Below are 11,107 nucleotides of genomic sequence, written 5' to 3' on the forward strand. Positions count from 1 at the left end.
AGAATTTAAAATAATTAAATTAATATAATATATAAAAAATATTGTTACAACAAAACAAAGATCCCAAATTGCGCATTGCTGAGGCTGACAGTAGGGCATGGACCTATTCTCCAGCAGTTATTAGAGAAGCACCGATTCTATAATTAATATCGGAATAAATACAAATAAATTAATTTCCTTTTTTACTTCAAAAAATTTCCTTCACCGACTCGCACACAAAAATTATAAATCTTCTTAGATTTTGTATAAAGAGAATTTTATAAATATAGAGAGTATAAATATGTATAGCAATTGATCACAAAGTATAGAACATTAAAAATAGGGCTTTGTTCTTGTTTTCCAAGAAATTCATATTACAATGAGTGGCTACAGATTTTACCAGAAAGCTTCGGAGGCTTATTACAGCCGCCAAAATCTGTATAATTTGCTTGTAATTACTTCTGTCAGGTTTGTTTTTCTTTTTATGTTTATTGTTTAATGGTTTTTTATAGCGTTTGTTAATTCCGATTGGTTGTATGTTCATAGACTATTTAGATTTTGTTAGGATGTTTAGTTTTAGAGCTAATAGTTATTAAATCAACGAAGTTTGATCAATTTTATAATAAAATATTAAATCATGAATCTTTAGTGTTTTGAACTTGTCACATGTACAAAACGGTAGTGATTTTCTTTTCTTATTTTAACGGAACATATTTATTTTGACTCGCACCAAATGACAGAAGATGTTAACCTATACATTTAATTGTATATAATATTTATAGATGGGTTGTATGTTCATAGATTATTTAGTTTGTGAAGAGAGTGTTTACTTTTCAGGATAATAGCCATTAAATCACTGATTAGTTTCTGAAATAATTAAATCACGAATCTTTTAATTTTTCCCAACTGCCACATATACAATACATCATTGTTTGTCCTTTTTTATTTAAATGAAAGGCAAATATATTTTGAAAGTTGAGATATAGAATTAAGGTTAAATTGCCGAAAAAACTATGAAGTTTAAAAATGCCTAACAATGAAGTAGGGATTTCTTTGAAAAGCATTAACAATATATTATGCACAGATAACTTGATTTTTTCCCAGAATTTGACCAAATGTTATAGTTTTTCTGCAATTAGCCATAGAAACATGGACATTCCAATACATGCATTGTGATATTGTTGAAATAGGTACAAAAAATAGTGTTGTCAAAATTTGATGTAAAACTTCTCTTTTTACTGATATGAAGAATGCTTGTGCAGTGGTGGAGGGCTATTGGCATTCGCAAACAACAATCCGGCAAGAACTGCGTATGCCGACGCCGCTGGAGGGGCCCACATCAGGAAGAAGAAGGTGGTGGTGCTGGGAACTGGTTGGGCTGGCACTAGCTTTCTCAAAGGCTTGAAAGACCCTTCTCTTGATGTTGAGATTGTCTCTCCAAGAAACTACTTCGCCTTCACTCCTTTGCTGCCGAGTGTCACCAATGGCACCGTGGAAGCTCGCAGCATTATCGAGCCAATCCGCAACATCGTCAGAAAGGTGAGTGTAGCATCATCCTGTGTGAAAGAGCAACGTAAGGTCGTATGAGTTGATGAATCTGGTATTTCTATGTTGTTTCCTGGTTGCAGAAAGCGTTTGATGTTCAGTTCAGGGAAGCTGAATGCTACAAAATCGATACGAAAAACAAGAAGGTGCATTGCAAATCTACACAGCAGAACAATGTAGGAGGGAGTGAAGATTTCACAGTAGATTACGATTACCTAGTGATAGCCATGGGAGCTCGTTCCAACACGTTTAACACCCCTGGTGTTGTTGAGCATACGCACTTTCTAAAGGTAACGTGTATATCAAGGTTTTCTAGACGTCCTATTTGTTTAACGGGATGTATAATTATCTCCTCAATGCATACGAAATGTGAACATTCTGCAGGAGATAGAAGATGCACAGAAGATAAGGAAAACAGTTATAGACTGTTTTGAGAAGGCAAGCTTACCGAACATAAGTGAAGAGGAGAGGAAGCGGATTCTGCATTTTGTGGTGGTCGGAGGAGGCCCAACGGGGGTGGAGTTTGCTGCTGAGCTTCATGACTTTGTCATTGAGGATTTGGCAAAGCTATACCCGTATCTTAAGAGCTACGTTACAATCACTCTTCTCGAGGCTGGAGACCACATTCTGAACATGTGAGGAGGCTTCAAATTCAAACAAGTACTATAAATTTATGCAATGATTTGTGTTCTTAAAGTGATTTTTTCTTGATTGCTTGTAGGTTTGACAAAAGGATTACACAATTTGCTGAAGATAAATTCAGGAGGGATGGACTTGACTTGAAAGTTGGCTCGATGGTTACAAAGGTGACGGACAAAGAGATATGCACGAAAGAGAGAGCTACAGGGCAAAATGTGTCTATACCGTATGGGATGGTTGTCTGGTCGACTGGTATTGGAACTCGGCCTGTTGTGATGGATTTCATGAAGCAGATTGGACAGGTTCGTGCTCTCTGTCATCGAGTTATATCTGCAGCAGAAGGAATTCATGCAGCTTTCATTTAATATTAATACCAACTAATGTCTCTTGAAAACAGACCAACAGGAGAGTGTTAGCAACTGATGAATGGCTAAGGGTGGAAGGATGTGAAGACATCTACGCTCTAGGTGATTGTGCCACTATTGATCAACGCAAAGTCATGGTATGTCATTTTTCGAACAATTCAAGCAATCTATGAATCTTTATTCGGTCTGATGTCATAAATGGTTTGACGAATTACCAGGAAGACATTGCAGCCATCTTCAGCAAGGCAGACAAGAACAACACAGGTAAACTCAAGGCTGACGACTTCAACGAGGTGATCAACGACATAACTGAAAGGTATCCCCAAGTGGTAATCCATTTGAAGAAGCAGCAGGTTAAGAACTTCCTTCAACTTCTCAAGAATGCTCAAGGGGAAGATGAATTGGACATCGAAAAATTCAAGCTAGCACTCTCTGCAGTGGATGCACAGATGAAAAATCTTCCTGCAACAGCACAGGTTAAAAGAGAGACTATAATTTTGCGTATAAATGGTGCACATCTCATGTAATGAACTTGACAAATAAAAGGTTTCCTTATTGTAGGTTGCTGCTCAACAAGGTACTTATCTTGCTGATTGTTTCAACCGGATGGACGATTGCGAGAAGAATCCTGAAGGCCCGTTGAGGTTCCGGGGATCAGGAAGGCATCGCTTCAAGGCATTCAGGTAGATCTAGGAACATAGGTTCATATTTATTGCCAACATCGTACTTCAGAAAATGAATGCATCGTTCAGAAAACAGATTGTTTAACCATAGGATCATGCTACACTGGGGATCACTTACCTTGTGGTGAATGTATAATTGCAAGGTACAAACATCTAGGGCAGTTCGCCCCGTTGGGTGGAGAACAAACTGCAGCACAACTTCCTGGCGACTGGGTTTCGATAGGTCACAGCACACAATGGCTCTGGTACTCAGTCTATGCCAGGTAACAATCTGCATAAGCACAACAAAAGATTGCAAAACAATCTATACCCGTATTGTCTACTCACCTCCACGTGTGTGTTGCTCCTTATATCTGTGTCTGCAGCAAGTTAGTCAGCTGGCGCACAAGAGTGCTGGTGATCTCAGACTGGGCAAGGCGTTTCATATTCGGAAGAGACTCAAGTAAAATATGAAATGAGCTGAGCTCTATGCATTCAGCGATGAGGAAAATACAACCATGTCTTTAGCTTCGAGATTTGGCTATAGAAACATTTTTGCTTACACATTTCTACAGAGATTTATTAATGATATCTAATAAGAACCATAGTGAGTTGGCCATAGAGATCTAAGTATACTCCATTTTTGTTCCTATTATTTTCATGGCCATAGAGATCTAAATATACAGCAGTTTTGTTCCTATTAATTTCATGAAGTGAGAGTTTCCAAAATTCCCAAGTGGAATGAAGGAGTGGATCTAATTTCTTATGTTACCATACATCTTTTTCAGGTGAAAAATCTTAAGTTATTATATTCTCTTCACTTCTGCAGCTTGAATGACTTTGAAATGACAAAGATGTAAACTAAACTATACAAATAAATTATAAAACATCTAAAAGAAAAACATAATTCAACAGCAAGTAATGATAAATTCTATTAGGAAGCAAAAACAAATATTCACAGGTTAGCTCCACAAAAGTGATGCTATCTAATAAATGAACTCAAACAAAGGCTACACAAGCTGAAGTACTGTATAATTTCTGTATTCTAAGTCTACAACAAGCAATATGAGATGTATCCTGAAATGATAAACATGAGCAGACTGCAAAATTTAGCATTGGTATTGTTTGATCTAATCTTCAAAGCAACGAGTGTGATCCAGAGAAATTCCCAGCATTATATTGTTTCTAGTAAAGCTTGCAGGGTGTGAAGTCATTGAATGCGTTTCTAGAAAAGTGCGTGAGGTAAAATCCATGAATCCCATAATCTCAGAGACCCTTGAATAAGAACTGCATCACAAATAGAGCCAGTCGTGACAAAGCTATTCATATTTCGCCTGAGTACTTCCCTTCATGAACTTGGCTCGGCTGCAGATTATTCTCAAGGGTCAAACTCAACCAGTGAAAATAAAAGCATCATTGATTTGCCCAACCTGCCCAATTACAGAGAAAACTAATTTTAGTGTGATAGTCGATATCTTCTTATTGCTGAATAAAATTTGCTCAGCTCTTATAAAAGGAGCATACTCAGCTCTTATAAAAGGAGCATAAACTGAAACCATAGATTCAAAAGGATATCATCATTCATTACATTACCTGAGGATGTTCTTTGTGGATGCAGAATGATGAGGCCTTAGCACAAAACCAAGATAGCGAATTTATCGCTATTTGACCAAAAAGTGCTCGACTCAAATCATTTGTTCTATATCAGGATCCTCTTGGAACAGCAGAACCTCGGATGAGATCATTCATCTCATTCGAGAATTTTAATGCCAACTCCATCTTTCCCATCTTCTTTAAACTAAATATCAGTGCACGGTAAATAGGAACTGAAGGACGGATTTGCCTAGATTTTATCTCCTCAAATATTTCCAGCGCTTCTTCAATGTTCCCTGATCTACCTAAGCTCTCGATCAAAGCTTTGAAAGTCATAAGATCTGGTTGAATTCCTCTCTCAGTCATTTCCCTGAAATGCACGATGCACAAATCTAACCTTCCCATCTTGCGCAAGCTGTTTAATATAGTATTATACGTGAAAATATCTGGAGCAAGACCAATCTCTCTCATAGAAGCAAATACACACAGCATGTCATCAACTCGCCCCAAACGACCAAAAATTGCCAAAACTGTATTGTATGTAACCAAGTCTGGTCTACATCCCGAACCCTTCATATCTTCAAACACTAACAGGGCACCATCAGGATGCCCACATTTACCCAACGCATAAATAAATCTATTCAAAACTATATCCATCCTCGGTAAATCCATTTCGCAGAGTTCTCTGACAAAATCCAATAACATAGCACGACTATTTTGCTTCCGAAAACCTCTAGCAACAACAAGATACGAATCCAATCCCACGGAACCACAAGAAACGAGAAGATCCTTGAAAACATGAGAGAGCATATCAATATCATTTTTACCCTCTGCAACTTCTAGAATGTAATTGTACACACTAGGGCCAATAAAAATATGCTTATCGCGTAAAATCCGTGGTATCCTAGCTGCAACCGTGAAATTTCCAGCTGCACATAGCTTCCTAATATGACCTACACAAAGTTCTTCCCTAGAAGAAGAAGAGGAAGAGTCCTCCCCAGCAGCAAGTATTCGATTCAGGATCTCATGGGAAATTTGAGTAGATAACACCCGATTTCCTACTGAATTACTCAAAACAGATGATGAAGAAACCCTAGATACTCTAATTAGGATATTTTTAGTAACGCTTTTCACCAAAAACACGGCCATTAATCCAGGCTCAATCAGCAAAAAAAAAAAAATCAGCAAAATCGATGCGTAGAAATCAATATCGTGATTATTAACAAATTGGAAGAATTGGAACCTAATAATGGCGGCATTCGCTTCTCCGGCGCTGTGCGCAGCTGGAGAGTATGGAGACGGGAAACGGCATCGTTTTCGAATTCCCGTTGTTAGGAGGCGACTAGATAAACTGTTCCTTTTGGTAAAGGCGCACTCTCATAATTATCGGTGCCGATTTCCATTTTCCCGGTGGCGCCGACGCGGTGGTGGCGGCGGCTGCTCTGGTGGCATTGGCGGCAATAAAATGGCAGGGTTTAAGATTATTTTCTTCTTTTTATTTAAATGGGTTTAAGATTATTTTAGAAATTAAATTTTAAATTTTAATTTATGGAAGTTGGTGTAGCTCACTTAGAGCATCCGCATCGAGACGCCGATGCAGATGCTCCGTCTCGTCACGTAGCCCGGGGGGGAGAGGGGTGGCTGGTTGTCTCGCCACGTGGCGAGCTCTGGCGTGCGGCGTAACGCCCACTCGCCGGCACGTCAGTGGGCGTCGTCACGCTGACGCAATAAATATATATTTTTTTTTAAAAAAAAACTATTTTCCGAAAAAAATTAAAAATATTTAACGGTAATTTTTAAATTTTTTTCTTTTTTATTCTATAAATACTCCTATTAACCTCTTTCATTTTACACACAAATATACTATCTCTCATCTTTTTTTCTTCTCATCACTATCATATCATCTCTCTTTCCTATCCAATCCTTCTCCCAAATTTACAATCTATTCATGGATCCATTTGAGCAAATGCGTCGAATGATGAAAGAATCGCCAGAAGAAGATCGACGTAGGGAGGAGGAGGAAGCCGCGGCGTGTCAAAAGCGACCCCAGAAATACATCCATCGTGACCGGGAGGAAGCCACCTAGAGTTGGTACAAGATTACTTCTGTGAGAACCCGGTATGGGGAGATACCTACTTCCGTCGCCGTTTCCGCATGCGGCGGGAGCTACTTCTGCATATTGCAAATACATTGGCCGCCCGATAAGAGTACTTCCGAGAAGGGTTCGACGCACTGGCCGTCCCAGTCTCACGACGCTCCAGAAATGTACTGCAGCAATCCGTCAGCTTGCTACTGGACAAACGGAGGATTTGTTCGACGAGTACCTGCACATTGGGGAAAGCACTGGGAGACTGTGTTTGATGAACTTCTGCAAAGGCGTTCTGGCAGCCTTCACCGACGAATTTCTCAAAAAGCCAAGCATAGCATATTGTCAGTTTCTGCTCCGACTTCACGAAACAGTGCACGGATTCCCCGGTATGCTCGGCAGCGTCGATTGCATGCATTGGCAATGGAAGAATTGCCCTGTGGTGTGGAGGGGATCATACACGAGCGGCCACAAAGGCACCCACCCCACCATTATACTTGAGACAGTTGCCGACTACCGGCTATGGATTTGACATGCGTTTTTCGGGGTCCCCGGATCGAACAACGACGTCAACGTGCTCAACCAATCCGACCTCTTCAGCGAAGTTTTTGAATGGTAAAGCGATGGCCATCAACTTCACCGCTAACAACCGCCAGTATAAAATGGGGTAATATCTTGCCGACGGCATCTATCCGAAGTGGCCAACCTTCGTGAATACGTTCAACAGGCCGATAAACGAAAACAAGCTCTTTTTGCGCAGAGGCAAGAGGCTGCTCTCGCAAGGATGTGGAGAGAGCGTTCGGGGTTCTACAAGCTCGATTCAACATTATCAAATCCCCAGCTCGTACGTGGTTTATGCAGAATATGGTCGACATCATGTATACGTGCATAATCTTGCACAACATGATTGTCGCCGACGAAGAACCTGAGGCGGGAAATTGGTTCGACCCTGAAACCCCGGGAAGCTCTACCGCAAGTAGTCCGCCTCGCAGTGGAGTGCATCCGTCTTTGCAAGAGCGGTTGTGTGTTCGGGCAAGGACACGTGGCTCTATCGCCCACGCCCAACTCCAGGAGGATCTAACGGAGCACATTTGGGTAAAATTTGGCAACCGTTAGACCATCACCTTGTTACTTTCCATGATTATGCGGATTTCAATAAATTGTGATATTAGGATTTCAATTATGTATTTTTCGTATTTTCGGATGTTGTAATTTTCATGGTTGATTTTCATGGTTTTTAATGATTTTATGAATTATTAGTATTAATTTAATACTTCAATGAAATATTAATTGAATTTGTTGGAAATAAAAATAAAAAATGAAATTGAATGAATAAATAAGGGATGAAGTGGTTGAGAGATGGAGGGATGCATGTGCGGTCTCTTAGCTAAAAGATGAGGTAAAAAGTGCAGTGGGCCCATGAATAGTGAAGGAATGGGACAGTTAAGAGACAATATTGAGATAATGACGTGGATGGCCTTAGCTGCACTATTCGTTTTTTAAATCAATAAGTAGGGATTATTTAATTTTCTAGTGACTAACAAATATCGAGTTTGTCTATTATTTAAATTTATGATATGAATATTGTCGTAGATCAATTCGAACTATATTGAGATTGTAGTTGTAAAGGTTGATTATCATTTATTTAATTAAAATTGAGAATTTATTTAATTAAAATTGAGAATTTAGAGTTCGAACTATATTCATGAACTTTTTGGACAAAACTATTTAGGCTCTTCGTTTGCGTTGTAATCTTATTATATCTATTATAAAGTCTTATTTAATTTTTTCGATTTTTATAAACGAACTTCACAATCCACTAAGATAAATTTTCTTAAAATTGGCAGCTACTCAAAACAAGACATTATATTAGGCACGATTGAAGCATTATTTTTTTCTTGCTCGTATAAATTATCCATGGTACGGAGTACTATTTAATGCTTACTAAATAAGTGAAAATTTGCATGTCAGGGTCATTTTCTAATGTTTATAACACCATAATTCAAAATTAAGACTAAATCTATACCCTTGGATTTGAAATGAGTGGATAAGATTAAAGTTCACAAATTTTAATAAATAATAGATAAAATATCAACACAAGGGTAATATCATTATTATGTTATCATATGATAATTTTCGTGAATGTTTTTTTATATCAGCATAGTGTATTACAAATGTCAACAATATGACATGAGAATATCAATACAAGTAAAAGAAAATATCAACACATTTTATTGATATTTTACCTACACTATATTGAGATTTTGCATACATTCTATTGAGATTTTTTTTGTATTTGTTGATAAAATCTGCTTATTAACATTTACGAAAATTGAAATATAATTTATCAAATTTCATCACCCGAACATTGTTAAAACATATGCAATTGAGATCTCGTTAGAATCCTTATAAAATTATCTTTAATTTGATATATTTTTTGCAAAAAAATAATTTAAATCGAGAGAGTTACGTAAATTTAAAATTTTGAGATGATTTTGATGAAAGAGAATTGCCATTAATACCATTAAAGTTTATTTAATAATTTTTTAATTTAAAATATAATCCACATTATTTCAATCACTATATTTCATAATCTAATGGCTAAGATTTAGTCTAAATTTGTGATTGCTAATTAGTTAGCCATTAATCACTTCCCTTTGCATGTTTATTTTAACTTTTATATGCCGTTAGATAATAGGCCCATGGATAATAATTCCATACACATACCATATTTTTTATTGTTTAAATTCCTTGTATAAAACAATGCACTAATTCAATGATTTGATGTATATTCATTAAGGTTTTGCCATAGAAGTAAAATAGTAAAAATTAAGATCTGGTAAGATATTTGAAGGATTTATTTTTTATGTAAATGATAAGTATAAGATATATATATATATATATATATATATATATATCTATACTTATAAAAAATATACACGTACAAAATCTTAAAGTGAATAATTAAAAATAGAGATCGCTGAATCAACGGTACGCTAATTATCAATAATTACATTTAAAATTTAAAGGAATCAACTTAAATGTCCAAAATTAAAAATTAAAAATATACTAAAATAGAATGACTACATTTATTTGGATTAGATGATTTTCATCTAATTGTGACACAGCTTTTTGATTTACTCTAATTCCAGCATAAAAAAAATTTGAATATTAATTGTAATTGATTGAGAATTTGAGATAACGTATACTACTACTATATCCCAAATTGAGATGCATTCTTAGCTATTTTACTTAAATTTGAATAATTATATTAATATCAATCCTTATATATGATGGATAAAACTTACTAATTTCTCTCTCTTTTCAAAATCATTTCAAAACATTAAATTTACGTAACTCTATCGATTTAAATTATTTTTTTGAAAAAAATATATTAGATAAAAATTAATTTTATAAGGAATCAAACGAGATCTCAATTGAATGTGTTCCGGCGACGTTCGGATGATGAAATTTGATAACTTTATTTTAGTTTTCGTATATGTTGATAAACTGATTTTTTATATCTACAAATGCATCAAAATATTTCAAAATAATGCATGTAAAATGTCAATAAAACTATGATGGTATTTTCATATACTTGTATTGAAATACTCGTGTCATTGATATTTGTAATACACCATATTGGATTAGTTATAACGATTAAATCAATTAATTAACGGTAACAATTAATGCTTTTATCAATTGTTACAATTAACTGATCTTCTATTAATTGTTACAGTTAAAAGCTTTATGATTTATTCTAATTCTAGAAGTAAATATGATTATGTCATTTATTGAGATTTTTTTTCTAACATCACTACTATTACTATATATACATAAGAATACGATTTTTTTCCTAAATAACTATGATTTTCGATTAATTGTTTCAATTAAAGGTTTACGATTTATTCTATTTCTAGACGTAAATATAATTATGTCATTAATTGAGAGTTATTTTTTTTCTAACGTACACTACTAAATATATATATATATATATAAGAATATGCAGATCATAAATAACCAACCAAGAGTTGCAAACAACAGTTCAACATGTTGAAATATTTGGTAATGTTTCTTGTGGCTTTTTCATACACAACAAAAGCTTGTTTTCTTACATCAAAATCACACGTTTATATTCACAATGATCTCCCATCACCTCCTCTGAGATTCCACTGCAAATCGAAAGAAGACGATTTTGGATTCAAAAGCCTTGATTTTGGCAAAGAGTTCACATTTAC

At 35.8% G+C, this 11,107-nt stretch overlaps 2 protein-coding genes and 1 long non-coding RNA gene across 3 annotated transcripts; 1 reads left to right on the forward strand and 2 right to left on the reverse strand.

The window, feature by feature from the left end:
- The first annotated feature begins 300 nt into the window (after positions 1-300).
- Positions 301-3,813, forward strand: LOC121811214 (external alternative NAD(P)H-ubiquinone oxidoreductase B4, mitochondrial-like). Its single transcript, XM_042212026.1, has 10 exons — positions 301-447; positions 1,242-1,518; positions 1,608-1,814; positions 1,909-2,159; positions 2,246-2,465; positions 2,561-2,665; positions 2,747-3,004; positions 3,090-3,211; positions 3,355-3,474; positions 3,577-3,813. The coding sequence occupies exons 1-10, from the start codon at positions 359-361 to the stop codon at positions 3,662-3,664; spliced, it is 1,737 nt and encodes a 578-aa protein (XP_042067960.1). The 5' UTR covers positions 301-358; the 3' UTR covers positions 3,665-3,813.
- On the reverse strand, positions 1,511-2,882 carry LOC121811216. Its single transcript, XR_006052515.1, has 4 exons — positions 2,744-2,882; positions 2,389-2,493; positions 1,740-2,151; positions 1,511-1,597 (listed from the first exon to the last, which is right to left on the reverse strand). It is a non-coding gene; the product is annotated as an uncharacterized LOC121811216 (long non-coding RNA).
- Positions 3,814-4,097: 284 nt separating the features above from the next.
- Positions 4,098-6,239, reverse strand: LOC121811215 (pentatricopeptide repeat-containing protein At1g11900-like). The gene is made up of 2 exons (XM_042212027.1): positions 4,784-6,239; positions 4,098-4,620 (listed from the first exon to the last, which is right to left on the reverse strand). The coding sequence occupies exon 1, from the start codon at positions 5,930-5,932 to the stop codon at positions 4,895-4,897; it is 1,038 nt and encodes a 345-aa protein (XP_042067961.1). The 5' UTR covers positions 5,933-6,239; the 3' UTR covers positions 4,098-4,620; positions 4,784-4,894.
- Between the last annotated feature and the right edge of the window lie 4,868 nt (positions 6,240-11,107).

Source organism: Salvia splendens, chromosome 7 (assembly GCF_004379255.2).
Source record: "Salvia splendens isolate huo1 chromosome 7, SspV2, whole genome shotgun sequence".
Lineage (NCBI taxonomy): Eukaryota > Viridiplantae > Streptophyta > Magnoliopsida > Lamiales > Lamiaceae > Salvia > Salvia splendens.